This window comes from Manacus vitellinus, unplaced genomic scaffold (assembly GCF_001715985.3).
Source record: "Manacus vitellinus isolate BGI_N305 unplaced genomic scaffold, ASM171598v3 scaffold_8_pilon, whole genome shotgun sequence".
Taxonomy (NCBI): Eukaryota; Metazoa; Chordata; class Aves; order Passeriformes; family Pipridae; genus Manacus; species Manacus vitellinus.
The window spans coordinates 10,505,551-10,526,266 of record NW_021940864.1 but is presented as its reverse complement, the minus strand read 5'-3'; the positions used below and the strand labels follow the sequence as shown (position 1 = coordinate 10,526,266).

The 20,716-nt window shown below is 37.7% G+C and overlaps 1 protein-coding gene across 1 annotated transcript in view; it reads left to right on the top strand.

The window, feature by feature from the left end:
- The window catches only part of HHAT (hedgehog acyltransferase), a 143,189-nt gene that overhangs the window by 70,623 nt on the left and 51,850 nt on the right, over positions 1-20,716 (top strand). Inside the window, exons 9-10 of the mRNA XM_008932966.2 lie at positions 967-1,168; positions 15,717-15,861. Coding sequence (XP_008931214.1) covers positions 967-1,168; positions 15,717-15,861 — 347 coding nt within the window. The remainder of the gene's footprint in view (positions 1-966; positions 1,169-15,716; positions 15,862-20,716) is intronic.

The window sequence follows — 20,716 nt, the reverse complement described above, 5'->3', positions numbered from 1 at the left end:
TCACTGATAGTTCTCATATAGCACACCTCCTCTCTGGTACCCATGAGCTGGATGGTGACTCCATTGCCTGATGGGCTTCTTCAAGGTGTTGACAGAAATATGCAACTTCTTCAAATAAATTCTGGCCAGTGGCCATGCTTTACTCAGAAAATGCCAGGAGTGGATGTAGTTCTTTAGGAAGGATGGAAGTGAAATGACCCACAAAAGAGCGTCAGTTTTCAGAATCCCATTGCTTCTGTTCTTTTTACGGAAGGAGCACTGCTTTCTGGACACTTACAAGCATCAAATAATGACTAATATTCTGACTCTTGGATTCAATTTAAATACAGAATGCATGCAGAATGCTTCATATGGGTTTTGGGACTTTTTCGGTACATGTACTCTGAAGGTCATTAGGAAGACATGATCCTGAGAGTATAATATAAGACCAAAATAGGAAATATTTTCACTTCATATAATGTTTCATGAAAGAAATAAAAAGAAAGAAATCACAAACTTCTAAAATTAAAACATATTTGCATGTAAGTCTATTTCTGACAAAAGGAAAATGGTCTATGGGTTATGACTATGTATAATGCTTTAAATTTTTTGTTAAGAGTTCTATCATTTAAATTCACATGAAGATTACAGGTAATTTTTGTAGTTGACTTAGAACTATTCCAGTTTAAATAACCTGAGTATTTGCCATTTGTAATTCTGAGAATGTAGTTTATGCTATACATTGCCTAATAGAGAGTTCCCAGGACCACAAAACTGTCTTTTTGCCAAATGTTACATGCACAGATTTCATGAAGTGGTCTGCAGCTTTGCAGAAACTAGGGCAAGCTCTGTAAGTAGAGCATGTCAGGTAATTATTCAAAATTTTTTTTTATGCTAGAAATTAACACATTTGTTCTGTGGTGGATGTCTTTCTGAGATTTCTGTGAAATCTCTAACGAAGTTGCTTATCTGTTGTTTCACCTACAGGTACATTTATGTTCCAATGGGAGGATCTCAGTCCAGTTTGCTTGGAATGCTATTTTCTACAGCCCTCACTTTTGCCTTTGTAAGCTATTGGCACGGAGGACAGAGTTATTTGTGGTACTGGGGCACACTTAATTGGTTTGGAGTAATTGTGGAAAATGGCATCAAGAGGATACTTTCTATTTCACTTATTCAAGATTTAATTGTAAGTTGAATCTCTCTTTATTTCTGTTCTTGTTTCCTGGCTCCATGCTCATCTGAAGTTCCTGGTTACTAGTTTGGTTTAACCAAGATTAAAGTCATGGATAACAGATAAAAGAGTTAGCATTCCCTTGCTCACCCTCCAGTATCTGGGGTAGTAGCTAGTTCATATAACTGGAATTTTGCAAAGTATCATTAAAGCAAACAGTGGAAATATGCGTGGTCTTAAAAGCTTCCTCTGCAGTCCTAGAGTAAGCAAATGCTTGTCACGTTGTATATGGCTGAACAGAAGCCAGTTTTAACATTTGTATTCTGATTTCACTCAGGATGGCCTTAAAATATTCATCTTCACTAAAATTAGGAGTGTATATTTCTAACCATGTGTTTCCTGGACAAATGAGCATGTAGCAGCTGCTTGCATCTGGGAACAAGCTTACACTGGGAAATGTTATGCCACTAAAGATCCAAGTAAAGAAACTATTATTTTGCCTTGAAGTCCTCTGATATTTTCACTTTACTTATACTTTTGACCTTCATGCTGTCGTTTCCAAAGGACAAAATTGACTTTGACGTGCAATCATATGCAAAAAGCACTATTTTAATTCTTAAAAATTTTTTAATGACTATTTTTTAATGTTGATGGTCATTTTAATCTGCAGGTTTGCTCTCTACTTAATCCCAAATCTTCTAATAACTGTAAGAATAAATAATTCATATGCCTTGCTTCCTCCCTGTGATAAGGCACAGAATTTCTACTCCTATATAATGTTGTTGGAGTAGAGAACTCACTCTGCAGCCTGATGGAATCCTGATGCTCAAGTAATGATGCTTGTTCTCCATCCCAGCCATTTCAGTTTTCACTGTTGTAGCATCCCATGTGTGGTAGCTGATGCAACTCAGTAATTCAGGAGCCAATAACAGCCAGTGCTACCTTATATCACCCAATTGTCCATCACTGTGATTTCAGTGATAGTCTGGAAGCAGCTTTTTACCTTCCTAGAGAAGGAGTTTATCAGATCCGTTAATCTTCCCTCTAGGGTGTAACTGAGCTTCACCATCTGATCAGCTGCATATGTTTGTCTCTAGACTGGAGGGCAACATAGCTTTTTAGGCATCCAGCTGTGTGTGGAAATATAATTGTAGGGGCTTTTTATCTGGTGTCACATATAGTAGAAATTTTAAAAGAACTCTTAAGGAATTAAGTGCTTAAATATCACAGAAATTATAATGGCTGTGGCATTATGAAGGTGGAGGTTTTATATATTGGATTAATTTCTAACATGTAGTTCTACTTATAGTTAACTGATGCTGGCACGAGGGTTCTTTTTTGCATAAATGAACTCCCTAACAATGAACCCAGTGCATTTTACTCTCTTTCCTCCTCTTTGTTTTCATCCAGTGTTTTTATTGGCCTATCTAGTGTCTTCTATGTCTCCTTTTTTGTTCATTTATGTTTGGAAACACAGCTGTTGACCTTCCTTAGAAGACACTTTCACATCTTTCCCTGAAATATTTCTGAAGCCAATATTTTTAATATGAATAGTCTTGGCATCTAAATTAGTGCATTAGACAGATCTTGCTGCATTCAGTAATGGCTGAGTCATGATTTGCCTTGTGCCTTGAAGGTTTCTCTACAATGATGTGAGCTACAGTCTTTGCAAACTGCTCCTTACTGCTCTTTCCTCACTCTTCTAACTAACTCCCATTTTCTTCTTGAATGTTGAGACTAGGGAACAGATGAGTAGTTGGATTTTGACATTTCCTTATCAAGGGGTGGAGTGATATGGCATTCTCTGAGATGTACCACTTTTGAAAGAAACTGAAAATTTCTTAATGCCCTGTACAAATTTCCCCCATGTAATCTGGCTTTTGGAAACATTCCTATAATCCTGTCTTAGTGAGAGGTGTGCTGCAAGCCCAGTCACTATGGTGTTGAAGACTCCCTTCTGGGGGCTGGGTTTTTCACTTAAATGTCATCTATTGACAAGCTGAAATCCTTTGCATTCTTGAGCTTCACTCAGTGTCTGTGTCGGCTCTTGAGGCCTATTTTTGAGAAGGAAAGTTTATTTTTGTCCCCAGAATAGCAGATGAGTTTCTGAAAATATACAAAGCACAGGTATATGCTGTTTTAAACCCATTCTGTTTACCAAACCTCCTCATGTATTATTGTTAAATTGAGTTACATAGTGAAGTTGAGCAGGAGGTATTTAATTATTAAAATATTAAAAAATCTAAAAGTGTAAGTTGAATTTTAATTCTCTGTTTTTAAGATGGAATTAATGACAAATAATAACAAAAACGGTATCAAAACTGTCTCCTCCCCCCCACATATTGTCTCAATTTTCTTGCAAAGGGAAGATTTAGAAATCTAAATAAAGCACATTCAAGTCTCATCCTTCACTGAATCCTTGTGTGACTAAATATATATATATATATATAAATATATATATAAAGACCCTATATTTATGCAGATTTTATGGTAGTTTCAGTCTCAACACTTCAAACCTAGTGCAATATGAGGAAATAACACTTTTGTAGCAGTCTGACTGGTTTTAAATGTCATCTCAGGCATATTGAGCTAGAACGAACAAAGAAGTATGGGCATTATTTGTGAAAGTAAAATCGGCATACGAAGAAATATTGACTGAAAACAGTAAATTTCCTGACCCAAAAAAATTGGTTCTGAAACTTTTTAATTTGTACTGGTTTCAAACCAGTGTGTGGCTTCCTGATTTCAGTTTTAAAAGAGCTGATTCTCCTTATGTACTTTTCAGCTTACACAGTTCTGAACTTTCATGTTTCAGTAAGTTGTGTTATGAGAAGTTGTCTACATATCTTTTTTTCCCCCTAGAGATTAATTGTTTGTTATCAGTAAATTAGAACTGAATTAATTAATATTGACTTTTCAGCAAAACATTATGTATAAAACAAAAATAAATGCTATGCATTCTAAACTAGGGCTTATCTGGGAACTGTATATTAAACGGGAGAAGTTTCATCGTGTTTCTAGCAATTTTTTTGTTTTTGTTTTTTTTAAATTTTCAAGTGATATTTAGACCTGTACTGAGCAAAGTAGTGCTTTGCTTCACTGATTCTGTATTCATTTCTTACAGATGAACAGAGACTCCAGTGGTAACTCATTTGAAATCAGCGATAGAATTTGTATTGACTTTTAATAAATAATGTGTCAGATTTCTGAAAGAAAATGCTTATGGCTATCCTTCTTGCAGTGTTTTAATTTTTTTTCCTTAAGGAAAGCGACATATAGATCTATAAAAAAAATTAGATCTTGGTACAAAAATAGATTTAGAATTATTTAAACCTTAGAATAACTGGCAACACCTTTAAATCAATGGATTTTTAAAAAAGAAATATTTGGAAATCATCCAAAAGGAAGATGTAGCAAGGGTGGGTGAAGTTGGCAGATGGATAAAATTAAAGTTTTAATGTAAATTGAAACAGAAACATTTATCTTTTTAGTTCTTTCTTACAGTGAAAACATGTTATTGAGTTTAGTAAGATTTTTTTTTTTAATTGAGTTGTAAAGGTCTCTCTTTTAACAATCACACTATGACGAATTTTTAGTTTAAGATCTTATTTCTAGATTTATTTAGTAAGAAGCTAAATATGCCATAAAAAATTCATTTTGAGAAACCAACTAATTTTAAGCATGGCATGTTTTAAAGTAATTTGTACTATCCTTGTAAGTGTTTTGGTTTTTTTAAAGTATAAAATACTTTGATTTCTACATTTTCATTTATGGCTGGAATGAGGTGCACTAATTAATTCTATTTCAGTATGCTGAAATTTCCTACCCAACCCCTCTTTGCAAAAGGGAAAATATTTTGTATGATGTCCATGATTTTGATTAGTGTGATTCCTCTTCTTTCCTCAGAAGAATGAACATACATTTGTCTTTACAGTTAAAATATCTCCATTGTTTTGGATAACAGACATGTGGTACATCTGACAATTGATATCTTTAGCTTTGCAGAGAACAGAATTTTAGATGTCTTTCAGAGTTTAGGTGTGGTGATGGGGAGGGGCTGTCCATTTTTTTTCCTCTACCTAATTTTGTTTACCCTGTTGATTCTGCTAGATGCATTAAAATCTCTACAGTTGTTCATAATAGTTATGCATTATATAGTGGTCCTGCAGACAGCTGGTGTGGAGCATGGAAAGGTTCTGACTGGTGAGCCTGACCTCTGGGCTGTGATTCGAAAGGGAATTAACTGATATAACAGCTCATTGCTGTTGAAGAGGGAAAGGTTTAATTTCTCTTTTCTCCCTTCCTTGCAGTCTTGCCCCTTCCTCCTCCACACGCCTTCCTGCTGGAATCTTTGCTGAGCTGACTTAGTTCTTTACCCCAGCAGAAAGCTTTACTTCCTCTGGTTATTTTATTGCTAGATGATTTGACCAATGAAGAGGAATCTGAAAAGCACACAAACCAGTACAATGCAAGAACCAAAAACCAAGGAAAAGAAGTGGAAGAGGAGGAGCTCGACTCCTTGTAACCTCCCTCTTGCAAATGTACCTAAACAGTACAGGCTAGTAGATTGAACCTCTGTATTTAAAGGCAGTGGGACAAAGAAACCAATTAGGTTCCGCTGCAGTAATTATTCAGCCCTGTGTTAGGGCCCAAATTCAGCCTAACCAAGCTCAAATTCCTGTGAATTTCACAGCCACTGAGCAAATGTATAACTATTTCCTTTAATGACAGAATTTATTTTTGCATATATAACTCACTTTGAACTGTTGTGGAATACGTAAAGTTTCCTTCTGCAGCTGAGGCAAGATGTGACCAAACAATAGGAAGTCATTCGGGGGAGATATGTTTGTTGATCACCTTGTGAGATAAAATCTTTAATAATATCTCTGCAATAAATGAAGACCCTTCTCAGCTGTTCTTCAGCACACACTAGGCTTTGATCTTTGTTTTGCTTCATTTGGTGGAAAAAGTATTTATATCACTTGTTTACTGTTGTCAAGCATGTCTGGCCTTTTCTTTTTTACTAATAATTTTGTTTAATTTATACATATTTTTATTGAAACATGGTGATTCAATTAAGTGACAAGCATTGCCAATGATACTTTCTTCATAACATTTTCATATACTTGCTCTAGACTTCTGTTGAGTTTGTCGTTTCACTCTCATGAAGCCTTCCTCAAACTCATATTCTCTAGTGCAGAATTGCTTTTTGAGATTAGGTACTACTCATAATGTCAAAACCTAGACCACTGGAAGGGGCTTGCCACCCACTCCATACCCCCCCACCTCAACCTTGAGTTCAGCCATATCATTGCTCTAACCAGAAATCTTTACTATCCACAGTAGATGTACTCTGAGTCAAAATTGGCAGAAACTTCCCTTCCTAGATGTGAAGGCAGACTTGTGACAATTGGTCTTTGTATGGTACCTAGAAGCAGGAAGCTGAGTTGTTGAGGTGCTGTTCTGTACTGAACTGCTGAATGACCATCAAAGGTAAATAGGGGCTGGCTGATGTATCCTTATCATTCCAGTGACTTCTAGCTTTGCCAACAATAATTCTGAGTCAAGCAATTCTTGCCACGTTTCTGTTTTTGCTTGATTTTATTCTTTTCTCTCTTCTCTGCCCTCTTGTTAGGGTTCGTTTGTCTTCACAGAAGTAAATCCCATAACATTTTGAGAGCCCAGCTGACAATGCATGCACACAGACACACTTGCATTGCAACACTGTCTTTTTTTTTACTGAGGGAAGTTCTTGCCTCAGACTCAGTAACAAAGACTGAAAACATAGTAGGAGTTGTTTTGTGTGAGGGACAAGTGTATGCAATATGATACCGGCTTTTATATGCTGAATGACAAAAATGACTGCAGAAAGATTTCAGAGATAACACATTCTGTTGTTTCCTACCTTTTGAGTACAGGCATCCATTTTTTGTCAAATCTGTGCAAAAATTATTATTTTTTATGCCAGCACTGGAGAAACTGTTGTGATTTTCTGCCTGTCTTTAACCATTACTGCTCTGTTTCAGACCACAATGTCAGCTTGGAAGCCCCTTGCATAACTGCTCAGCTGTCACAATAGAAAAAAACTTTTCTCCCGCCTAATAGAATTATTTACTCTTTGTTTTGGAGATGTTGGGCAGTTTTCTGGTGGCCAGTTCATAATGCAGTTTCAAAAGGAAGTAAATCATGCTGTGGTGTGAAAACAAGGCAGACTGATGGTGGTTATGTACTGCTTTGTTACAGTTGCTTGAATACAGCCTCCCCCTGTGGTTCACCTAAAAAATTAGTCCAGGCATTAGGTGTCAGCAGTTACAGAAATACAAGTTAAAGTACTGAGGAGTGGTTGCACTCTGATCTTTCTGCTGTGCCTTGAGCTACAGAAACTTGCCACAGGGGAAGTGAGGTCTATATTTGTTGGGAGTGTTTATCAGGTGTCTCCATGGGGATTATTACTGTGTATTATTTATTTGATAATAGTTTCATGATGGCAGTGTTGGGGAGGGCCATGAGGGCAGGATGAAAATGTAGCACTAATGATTGATGAAGTTAAATCCCTTCCCAACTGGACTACAGTTTAAAAGGTAAAAATGTTAAAATGTGGATGAGGGAGCTGAAAGAATCAGAATGAACATAATGGGAACCAGAAGAACAAAACTAGGGATGTCAAGGACCTGGACACAGAGGAGAGTGTGCGACTCTCTCGATCAGTCCTCCTTGGTGAGAGCTGAGACACATTTATAGGAGTATCTACACTGCCATTACTTGGTTAAATTCCCTGCTTTAAACATAAGACAGAAAAGAGGATGGTGTATTTCAATGCTGTTCATTTCACACTTTTCACAAGCTGCCACTTTAAAAAAATAAATGTTTGGGCAGGTTCTTTGATGGTGAAGAGTTAAATGTAGGAGCAAGTATAGAAATTTACTTTTGTGTATGTCAAACTTTCACACATGCATCTGTAAGTGTAGTGGATACATATGAACCGGTAGGAGGCTTTCTTCAAACAGAAGGGGGAGTTGGCTGTTTGCTGAGAGATGCTATAAATGTAGATCCTTCGGAAAATCTAAAAATGAAATGGTGCTAGTGCAAGACAGCGTTTTGTTGAGTGAATGTTTAGTAAGACATCAATAGAGAAGATGAGTATCTTCTCAAATGCTATATATAGCATTTATTCCTAAATTCAGAATCAAGTTCTATTTGTGAAAATAGATCTTAACTGACAGCTGCTTGATTTTAATTGTGTGGTCCTCTTTTTATAGGAGTGATGTAGGGAATTACAGGTTGTTTGCATCATCCTGTCTCTTGGTAAAATGCTGTCAGTTCCTGCCTTCATGTGTGAACTTTCCAGGAGCTAATTTTTACCTTTGCTTTGGAAGGAAAGTATATACCTTGAAAAGAAACAGGATATGACCTCAGGCCACAGTTCAGCTTGGGCAGAAAGAAGGGAACAACTGCAAGCAAAATAAAATGTAAGAAAAATAAAGCAAAGTGAAGGAAAGGGGACTGGTTCTGGGTTAGAGTTAGCTGAAGAACAGAGCAAACAGGAATAACTGCCATGATTCCTGAAGGGTACAGTGTATGTTGATGGGGAAGTAAATTTATTCTTCTGTTTGGTGTGTCAGTTATTGATGGATAAGATCTGGTAGCACATCTCATTCACTTGCAGGCCTGTTCTTTACCTCATTACTGTTACAGCCCTTGGGACTCCAGTTTCTTTTGGATTATTTCATAAATGAATATTTTGTACATGTATTCAAACAGAATTCTTTATTTTTGTTGTGTTTCTGTTCTGTGGTACAGTCTCTACTCTCACTGTATTGAGCATCTGTCCCTCAGCTTCAGAGTGCAGGAGTGTGTATCCTATAGAGATGTCAGCCTCTCATCAGTTACCTTTCCCCTGCTCCTGCTGATCTTTGAACCTAGCTTCTACTATCTTTAATGAGCACATGTAGTCCCTCCCTTTGTTTCTGCAGTCTCCCAAACACACTTTTGTCACCATTACCCACTGACAATGTGAATTAACAAGCATAAGATGCCCTGTTGCTTGGACCCAACCCATCTTCATTTCTGCTGCTCACTTTAAAAATTAAATAAATTGACATTCTCTTTGGCAAAGCTCTGTCACAATTTTCAGCCTTTCCTCCGTCCCATCTGCTTCCCCAGCTGCTCAGTCACACCCTGCCCTCCATTTTCAGTGTGCTGAACTGCAGATAGATAAAATAGCCGGTAACTGTTAGTCAGGATGTGTCGCTTCCCTTCCCACTGTCCCATCTGCTCCTCGCTCTCTTTCAGCTCTTCACCCATGCTCCTGTTTTTATGCTGTCCCGTTATTTTTGGCAAATGGCTGCATTGCGGATGACCCAGATTCAGGGTATGCGTTGAGGTGTTCACTCTTGTGGTGATTCCTGGGGTTCAGGGTTAGACACTGAAGAGTTGGCTTGTCATTTAACTGAGCACATTTTCTGAAAGGAAGCACTTTTAAGATTGACTGGGTGGTCTCTCTTGCTTCTGTAGAAAAGTATCGAAGTTGGGGGCAGGGAGGGGCTTATTCTTCAGTTGTGGTACAGTGAAGGGTGAAAACCGAAGCTCAGAAAACTGCACTGGCAAATGGAACTCCAGCAAGTGATTTGAATTCTTTTCCAAGCATTTTGCTGATATGCATAAAAGCAGCACCCGTGCCCCTCCTGTACTGGGCACCTTTTCCCACAAACATTTTACCCATCCATGTACTCTCTCAAAAAATCCTTGTAAGCCCTAAATAGCAGACTATTGTGAAGAATTTAGGTTTTGTGTTGTAAAGATGAGTCAACATTGTATTAGCATTATTTGTCTAATAAAAACTGTCAGGAAATAGAAAAGATGCAATTTTACTAACTGTAGGAAGCACACTTACTCTCCTCTCATACTCTAGGAGAAGGAGTGAAAGACAATGCAGGTCTTGGTGTTACATTCATGGTAGTTAAATTGCTTGATTTCTTTAACACAACAAATAGTACAATTTCTATATCTTATTTTAAAATTATTATGGATAAATTGACTGATAGGTTTAAGTGGGAGAGAATGAAATGTGTAGAACAGATAGTAGTACAATATTGTATGTTTAAAAAAACAAAACTCTTCTAAAGTTGTTCTAGATGAAAATAGAATAATGTAATCTCTAATTTTGCAGTTCATAGTACTAATCATGTATCATCTCACTCTGACCATAGCATCTTGACAGTCTTATTCCATGGTGCACATGTTCACGTAAGAAATAATTCAACTGCTTCTCCAATTTTATCATGTGCACTTGTTTTGCTATGTGCTTGGATTATCAATTCTCTGGATGGGTGGCTCAAAAAGATATAAATGTGAATATTTGTTTTACTCCATGAAGATGGACGCTTGTTTAAATTGTGGGCAATTTAATTCATTTACGTGGTAGTTGTTAAAGTATTTTAGTATAAGCAAAAGCTTATACTGTATAAATGTATAAATGAGATGTGTTGCAAATGCAGTATGCTTAGATGTTTTCCATCTTCTGAGCATTTGCTAAAAAGGTACCAGCTAATGTCTCTCAGGGGACGCTTCTTGCTACTTGACACTCCGTCATCAGGCTGGGTTTGCAGTGTGGTAGAAAACATGCACCCCAGTTCCTGAGCCCTCCCTAAACCAGTGTGATGCCTGTGGCCTGCTCCCAGAACAAGGTACTGCAGTTGGATTCAGCAACCCTCTGAACAGTGAGCCTTTGGGACATGCCAAATCCTCATGGTGCCACCACTATTGCTAGAAGAAGTTTAGGAATGGTTGCTATAGGAAAATGTAGGATTGTTTCCCTGAAGAAATACTGGTGGATATATTTCTGTAAAAGACTTCAGTGTGATATTTTGTATAGGATTTCCTAGTTTTCACTGCTGTACAGAATTCGGCCTTAGGTGTCTCCTCAACTTCACAGAAACATAGAATGTTTTGGGTTGGAAGGGACCTTAAAGATCAGCTGCTTCTAATGCCCCTGTTGTGGGCAGGAGCACCTTTCACTAAACCAGGGTGCTCAGGGCACCATCCAACCTGGCGTTGAACACTTCCAGGGATGGAGCATCTCTGACTTCTCTGGGCAACCTGTTCCAGTGCCTCACCACTCTCACAGCAAAGAATTGTTTTCTAGTATCAAATCTAAAGCTATGCTCTTTCAGTTTGAAGAGATTCCCCCTTGTCCTGTCGCTAATTATGGCTCATCCTGTCACTATCAACTTCCACATGGAAGGGAAGAACTTAACCTGGTCAGTATTCCCCAAAGTATTTTCTCTGTTGTTCGCTAACTAGGAGATGTAAATGCATTTATCTGGACCCTCAATTTCATCTTTCCATGCCATTCAATAATATTGTTGTACACAGTCCTGTAAAAATGCAGATTTATTGCTGATCAGCTCTAACTCACCTTAGAGAGAAGTTCTTTAAATTTTGGTCTGCTCTCTGAAGCCACTTCTCCTGCCATGTTCATATATTTTGCATTCATAGTGGTGTAATTACATTGCAAAGCACATGAAATAAGTATTTTCTCTCTAACTCAAAATTACTTTTTCCATGTCCTTTACCTTGACTCTTAATTCTAAGCTAAATGATCTGTTCTGGTGTGTGTTGTCCTTCATAAGCTATCTTTCTTAAGAAACAACCATTATACAAGCTTCCCATTTCTGGCTTGGTTTTAGAGGCTAAATGTGATGTGCATGTGTAATTTGAAAAGGTTTTAGGAATGGAAATGTTTGGACCTTTCAATTTTTTTCATGCCTGTCTTCCTCCACCACTCTCAAACACATACACAGATTTACTTGTCAAGCTACCCTGCTAGTGATAGTACCATTTATTTTTGTAAGGGGAGTGAGAAGGCTCAGTTGAGAGAGATCTGATGGCAGCCAATTTTGCTCTACCCAACGATGTGTAGAGGGAAGCTTTTCTGACATCTGGCAAAAATGTCTGAGGCTGATCTTCATTTACAGCAGGAATGGGTTTAGAATAATAACCCAAGCTGCATTCAGCTCCAGGAAAGGTAGACTGAGCCAACCTTTTATTGGTCACCTTCTATGTCATGCCGCATACCTTTGGGCTGAGCATCTTGACAATATATCTATTTCTTGTGTAGTTGAAATGCTATACTCCTTTTATTTCACAATGTGTGGGGAGGTGGGCATTACTAAAAGTAAAATTTGGTGAAGTATTGAAGCAAGATTACAAGCAAGATGGAGCATTGAGGGGGAATGCAAATATAAGGGTTTCAGCCAAGGCTTCGTTGTCATTTTAACAGTAGGTGCTCTTTTACCCCTCTACCTTGTGGCCTTATTTCCGACAGGAAAAGAGGAAAGAGAGAGCAGTAAAATCCAGAGAAACACCACCAATCCATAGCAGTTGTTTCTATTGCTGTAATGGAGGATATTGTTAAAAGCATTAAATAACATAAGAGTTGTGGGTGCAGAGGTTTTTTTTAATTTTGCTTTGATGTAAACAACTTGCTGTACATTCAGAAAAATCTACATGCTTGTAGATAAATAAAAGAAATCTTATTATTGTTTATCTAGATCGGCCTCATTTCTTTTTCGTGGCTAAAAAATGCTTCCAGTGTATTAGTCTGCTCACAATAGCTGCTTGGATATTTTCCTATTTAGCTTTTTCTAGATGACTTGAGATGTTTAAAGAATGTGCTCTTTTTTTACCTTCATTGCAGCTGAATAAAAGTGGTGTTTACATCAAAGACTGTCAGGAAAATGTGTACTACTTTTTTGGATCAATGCCTAGCAAAGTTAATGGAAATTAGCTGCAGCAAAATCCAGAAAAGCTTCAGTGTTTGTCTAGACTGTTTCTGCCTTAAACTGCTCCTTTATACCTTATAAATGGCTAAAGGCTTTTATGGTCTATACTACAGTTAACTTGCATTGTTTCACATGCAGCACTTTTGTAGAGTGTGGTGTACTGTATGTGACAGTTTAATTTATTTTTTTAGTAACTCCATTTAAAAAAAAAGTAGAACTTTTTTAACTATTCATATTGTTTTAGTCATACCCCTTTGGGTTGTAAAACAGGCAGACGTTGCAAACTTACTGAGTCTGATGAGTACGTTGATGGAAAATGCAGTTCAGCACCACCTGTCTGATGGGTTGTCCATCTCTATGTACAGTTTGAGCAGAAGATTTTTTACCCTTTCTTAATTCAAACTGTTTTCCCTTAGTGTTGACAAATAAGATTGATAGACAGAGGGAGAGTGAAAGACTATGTTCTTTTTGAGCTGCAGGTTAGTCAGAATTAGTTAGCGTAGAAGCAGGTAAGTTTGGTGACTCAACAAAAAAGTTCAAGCTAGCGTGATCATAGCTTCTTGTTATTCAAACCTGGTTGTTAACATGGATTTAATAGCAAGATTTTGAATGTTTTTCTCTGTGTGAACACACATTCTTAAATGGCTAACGTTTTTCGTATGTGCAACCATACATTCAATCTATACATTTCTGGAAGAGAAAAACTTAAGATGTCCTCTGTGTGTGTGTGGTCAGAAGGAGAATGTATTGGAGGTCCTTGGGCACCTTTGGGGATGCAAAGTACTAGAAAGGAAAAAGTTATTTCACTGAGAAACTGTCTATGTCAGTGAATATTTATACAGTTATGTTATATTCTCTACTTTTCTCCTATCGTGCCCTAGTTTTCATGCAAAATTTTCAGAGAAAAATCTTAGTCTCTGTTTTCATACATGACTGTTTTTCACAGCGTCGTATGGAAGATTGACTATTGCTGTATTGTACATACAACCCCATGCAGAGCTTTCCTTAAACCTTATTTATCTCCGTTTTTGTGCTGACTCAAGCTGACTCATACTAGACAGAGCTCTGACTGGGGCTAACATTCAATTTAGCAGAGATTTACTTTGCAGTAATATGTTGAAATTGTATTTTTATCCCTGTAACTGCAATTTATTTGAAGATTTGTCACTAGCAGTAGAAACATTGTTTTGATGTTTACAGAACTAGCAATTTAATTTTCTAGATCTGTATTTTTAGGCCTGTTTTGAGCATGTGTTTCTGTTATTTCAGGTATCTGAGCGTGAATTCTGGTCTGGCTGTAGCTATTAAAGATTAATTACTGCTCTTTTTTTTTTCCTGATGCTGCAGTCACAAGACTTTATTTTCTGCAACGTCATCACTTGTGACGTGGAGGCTGAGCAGCCCCCGAGACTTTCCCTAGTTTCCATGCCCTGGCAAATACTCATCACTTCACACAAAGCATTCAGTCTTTTGTAGATTCAAGCACTAACTATGTACAGAGGTTTTCAACCCAGGACCATGATGAACAAGGTATTTTTCCTTGTGCAGTAATGAGACAATATTTCCTTGTGAAGTGCTGTAATGGTCTTTAAAATTTCTTCTAACAACTGAATATTGGAGGTAGCTAAAGCTCTCATCCTTCTTTTACCATCTTTTTGCAGTCTCTATGCTGCACTCACACCTCAGGTGATAATGCCAAATACAGATTAAAAAAAAATGTAAACTGGTATATAGTTGAGAGAGACCTACTTCATTTGTATCATTAGAACAACAGTACCAAAACCTTTACAATGGATAATTATGCTTCTCAAACATGAGCAGTAATATTTGCACTGACAAAAATATTTGGGATTGTGTCTATATGTATTTTTTTAGATGTATCTATTTAAAAGTCATTGCTATAACCAGTTCTGATCTGACTCCAGAATCTTTCAGTGATGACTTATTAATCAATCAAGGATTCACGACTTCTGAAGTTGTTTGATATTGTGTACTAAAGTGCTTTATTTCATGTTGGAACCTATTGGATAGTATTACCCCTGGAATCATGTTGTTACTGTTGGCATCCTCAGTAAAAATTCATCAAGGAGAACATTTAATAAGAAAATAATTAAGACATTAAATGTATAGAAATGTGTCCAGTTCTGGGCTCCCCACTAAAGAGACGTGGACATACTGGAGAGAGTCCAGCCAAGAGAATGAAACTCTGCTGTTAAGAGAAGTGGAGAGAGCTGGGACTGTTCAGCAGGGAGAAGAGAAGACTCAGGAATCTTATCCATGTGTATAAAATACCTAATTGTAGGGGAGAAGAAATCAAAGGCAGACTCTTCTCAGTGGTGTTTAGTGACAGGACAAAAGGCAGTGGGCTTTAGACTGAAATGCAAGAAATTCCATTTAACCTAAGAAAATCTTTTTTAACTGTGAGGGGGTTGGCCCAGTGAGGTTGTGCAGTCTTCATCATCGGAGATATTCAAAACCCAACCAGACACAGTCCTGAGTAGCCTGCTCCAGCTGACCCTGCTTTGATGTCTTTTCTAGGTAACCTCCAGAGATCCCTTTCAACCACAGCTATGATTCAACACCACTTTTTATCACGAAGTCGTACTCAAACTTAAATGGCAGTGGTGAGAAGTTGTGTTAGATATTTTAAAACCTGTTCCATAAGGATTTGAACTTTTCTATAGAAGTTGTTTGTCATAACGGCAATGTCTTTTTCTAAGGTTGCTTGAAAATTTGCAGGGATTGTTAACTTCATCTGCACCTTTCGTTTTACCCCTCAGGAACGTTTCTTCTCGCCAAGAATTCGTCGTCGACTTCATGCTGTCCTAGCATCTGTTAGCACTTCAATGTTGATTTTATCAAATCTAATATTTCTTGGAGGAAATCAAGTTGGAAAAATCTACTGGAACAGGATCTTTATGGAAGGCAAGTTTATTTTTATGTGCTTTCTAGATAATAGAACTTTCCAAATATTACCTTGGGTGGGCTGAGCCAGGTTCTTCTCTCAGTGCACTAACTGGGAGCAACTTTTTTTCTGGTCCTGTTCAAAACAGTCAAAAATCTGTCTGACAAAACCTAAATAACTAAGCAGGCTGCATGACTATGAAGACACATTGCCTTTCTCCCATCAAGTCTACAAAGAAAGTTATCAGGCTTCTCTGTCAGTGAAATCACTAAAGATTAAATAATAAATGTGTGACAAGGTAGCAAGGTTGGATTTTTTTTCCTCCATTCTGCATTTCATGTACATCAGTAAGAGTAGGCATACTAAAGGCAACCCCATAGATTCTGTGGAAGGTTAGTGGATGAGATCTGCATGATACAGCATAATTGAGCCATTAATTGGGTTTTTTTTGTAGTGAATCTGATGTCAGGGTAGGGACCTGCTGACTATTGAGGACAAGTTTGAGGACAGGGGAGCTTGGGTGACAGTATTAGCCTGTGGTGTTGCTCAGTAAGCAGTGACACTGTGCTGTGAGCTGACACAGGAGACAAATTAAACTTTAATTTTTCTCTCAGAGCTCAGTGTAAGTAGGACCAGTTTTCTTTTTAGTGTTATTCCTGCCAGAGGCCCATATTGTCAAATAAGGATCTCATGGAGGAATATTTCTTCCTCATAAGGGAAGTACTAATAAGCTTCTGTGCTTAGAAGCATTCTCCTACAAAGACCACACTGTCTATTGATCCTTCGTGAGGTGTTTTCTCCTCGTTCCTTGCAATGGCTTAGAAGTCAGTTCTGGAGATCCAAGGTCCTACTTAAGCATCCCAAAACAATGAAACTCTTAAAGAGTAAGTTATGTACATGAATGAAATGGTTCATCTTCTGTACTGAAGCAAAAAAACATTCAAACAGCTCAAAGAAAGGTACATTTTTAGCATAAAATATAGTGAAGCTTTTTGTTAATACTGAGCAGGAAAGATGGAGTGAAGTATTAGTTCATGTTTAGTTTTTGTTCTTAAAGCATAAAATACTTGTTTTCTGTTTTCTTAAAAGGCTTTATTTTCTTTTAAATTCTTTCCTTTCAGTTAATTGGCTAATAGTTTCAGTGGAAAAATTAGCTGAGAGAAAAAATTTGGAAGTAAAGTTAGACGTCACTTCTTATCTATTAAAAAAAAAGGGCACTAATGAAATTGTCCATTTCAGGTTTATAGCTTCATACAAATTATTTTCATAATGGTATTTGTATATTATAAATAAAGAAGTATGCCTTCCTCTTCGGAAGGGTTAGCAGTTCACAGAATGCTGGGGTTTGAAACTGATGAATGACAATGTTTTATTAAGTAGAATGGTATTTAATTAAACCAGATCAATTATTGATTGTTTTTCTATATTTGGGTTGCTGGTGGGTTTTTTTAATAGTTTTTTGATCTATTGCTCTTGCACTAAATACATAGTTACTTCAGGATTAGGTACCAGACATCTAAGACAGGAATAGGAAATTAATTTAGTCATTTGCATCTTTGTTTCCATGATCTGTTAATCAAATTAACTTTATTTTTAGAACATGAAAGCTTTTGCTTAGTGCACCTCATACTCTACTAGTAGAAATTTCCAGTATTTAGCTTTATATGCCTGTGTTCTTAGATCACTCAGATTACTGTGACCATATTCTTTAGCTGCATTGTTGTTCTGACAATTCAGGTGTACAAACTGAAACATATACTAAGATTTTATTGCATCTGCACCCCTGCTCCACTGTTGTTCCATTGTGGTTTTCATACTATGGAACAAATGAGGCAGTCCCTGGTATCAATACAGGCTGGGGGATGAACAGATTGAAAGCGGTCCTGCCAAGAAGAACTTGTGTGTGCTGGTGAATTAGAGGCTGGACATGACCCAGCAATGTTCACTTGCAACCCAGAAAGCCAGTCGTGGCTGCGTCAAAAGTAGCGTGGCCAGCAGGGTGAGGAAGGGGATGCTGCCCCTCTGTTCTGCTCTGGTGAGACTCCACCTGGAGCACTGCATCCAGCTCTGGGGTCCCCAGCACAGGAAGAAAGTATGTTGACCTGTTGGAGCGAGTCCAGAGGAGGCCACCATGAGGATTAGAGGGATGGAGCACCTCTCCTATGATGAAAGGCTGGGAGAATTGGGATTGTTCAGCCTAGAAAAGACAAGGCTTCAGGGTGACCTAATTGTGACCTTCCAGTCCCTGAAGGGAAACTACAAGACAGATGGAGAAGAACTTTTTAGAAGAGCATGTAGTGACAGCGCAAGAGGGAATGGTTTTAAACTGAGAATAGATTTAGATTAGATAATAGGAAAAAATTCTTTACTGTGAGGGTGGTGAGACACTGGAACAGATTGCCCAGAGAAGTTGTTGATGTCCCACCCATGGAACACTCAAGGGCAGGTTGGACGGGGCTTTGAGCAACCTAGTCTAGTGAAAGGTGTCCCTGCCCATGGCAGAGGCATTGGAACTAGATGATCTTTAAGGTCCCTTCCAACTTAAGCTGTTATATAATTCCATAATTCTGTGACTGCAGGCCAGTCCAATCCAGAGGGACTATTCAGAACTGAAGTCTTCAATTTCCAGTAAATTTAAGTGTTGGTCTGTAGGAGATATAACAAAAATCTACATTTGGAGTGTAGAACACTAAAAAATAAAGTTCAGGAAACCTAAGCAGGGTTTTACAACACTCTAAAACCAGAGAGTAGACATTTGCATTTGGAGGACATCTCTACATTCTCAGCAAACTGAGCAGCAGGATTTGAGATTGGTTGATGGTAGAAGGCTCTGTACCAATAGTGTGACATAAAATCCCTCTGAGGTAAGGAATAGAGATGGAGTAAGGAATAGGGAGCTGTGGAAACAAAGCTGACCACTTGCACATCAGCTGCAAAGAATAGTCAGTTTGTTTGCTTTGTCCAAATCCCACAGAATTACATCTACAAAGATTTGTATGGATAGGAAGAAAATAGAAGATGTCCATTTCATGGTTTGTAAATGTAACTGGCATTTGTAGATCACTAACAAACTTGATCAAGAACATATATGCTAAATGCCAGCAATAAAATGCATCTCAGAGCAGAACTCAGATCTGCAGGTTTAGGTGCAGCATTAGATGTTGTGCATGGCATTTTCAGGTCCAGCAAGTGAATGATCCTCAAAATATCAGTCTTTTAAAGCCCTAAATGCTCAACATAGAGCACTTTGTAGTCAGAAATTAGAAGTTCTGTTGTATAATATCTAAAAACAGTGCTTGAAGAGTATCTTCCCATTAGCATGTTGTGTGACAGTGACACAAATTTAAAACAACAAACTCTTAAAAGGAAGATGTACTTGTGCTTAAGATGTGTGAAATGCACTTCTAGTTTTGCTCTTTGGTTACTTAAGAGGATCTGCTGTGTTCTTTTGCAAAGACTGAGTATTATAAAATATCTATATAGTTATCTGAAAGTGGGGAGGAGAAAACATGGATATGAAAGCAGTTAAACCCCAGAGCCAACACAGTGCAAAGAGAACCATGCAAGTGAGGTACCTTTATTATCAAAGCTTTGTGGATTGCTTTCTAGGAACAGGATTTAGATGAGGTTTCCCAGAATTTCTTGACTGATATTTGAACTGATTTGCAGTGCTTTGGCAGTACTTTCCACAGGTCCTGTACCACTTACAAGGGAATTTGATATCTGAGCATGTCAGGTAGCAGTATTTTTAGCATTTATTTGCTTTTCTCTTGTGAAAAATAGATTGAATTTATCTGGCTTTAAAATTAGTTTCTGTGCATCATTAAAATCGCTATTGCCAAAATTACTAGGGGAGAGGTCTGTGTTTCTCATATGGATGAGTATTTGTTCTTAATTTTGTTCTCAAACTGTTCAGACCAGCCATAGTGCTTGTTTCTAACATCTAACTTGTCCCGGTAAGTTATTAGCAAGGAAAAAAGTTCCTACAACAAGCATTTGCTTTGACCTTTCTTTAGTAAGATTTTTCTCATGAGGGACAGTGTCATTCTAATAAGAAAATAGCAGAAATGTCTTCTAAACAACAAACCATTTTTAATCCTGTATTCAGAGTAATTGACTGATGCTTCACCTCCAAATAAGAAGCTCCAGTGAGAGAGGTTCTCTTTGAAGGGGCTCACTGCTGCAGCTGGCACTGTGCAGTACTTTTGTTTAAGATAATTAATCTAGCAAGCATGGACAAAGGCATTAAGCTGGGACAGGACAGAAGTGTATCAGGTGGTAAAACTATAAAATTCTTCCTGATCTTCCTCTGGCTTACGAGGAACAGAGTTCAGATCAATGAGGAAAGCACACAGTGCATGTCAGATGTATTTTACTTTGAGTAGCTGTCTGAAAATTGCACAGCCATCATTTAACTGTAAACCAGTACTTTAACTATCCAATTTATCTTACTAAATTGTGAAAAGTGCCTCTCTTGAGGGCAGTTCATCCCACATCTTAGCATGGGATGAAATGCATTCTCACTCTTCACTATGTTCAGAGGCATTTTGTACAGCCTGGTTTAGATTAGGTTGGACACCCAATATTTAAGGAGGTGTCCTTTAGTAGACATCCAGCAAAGAGTGATTTTCACCCTTGGTTAGAAATTATTTACTGGAGGAGTACTGGCTGGGCAGAAGTCCTGCAATGAGGTATATCTGACTGTTCTACCAGACTGCAAACTTTATGCATCAACAGCATCATACCACTTACGACAAAAATAGACCTTATGCCAAAATGCATTGACAGCGTGCAAAAGACATAAATTAACCTCTTCATTATGTTCTGAAGGTTAAAGTTAAAATATGTCTACTTTTGGTTGCTGCAGTATAAAAA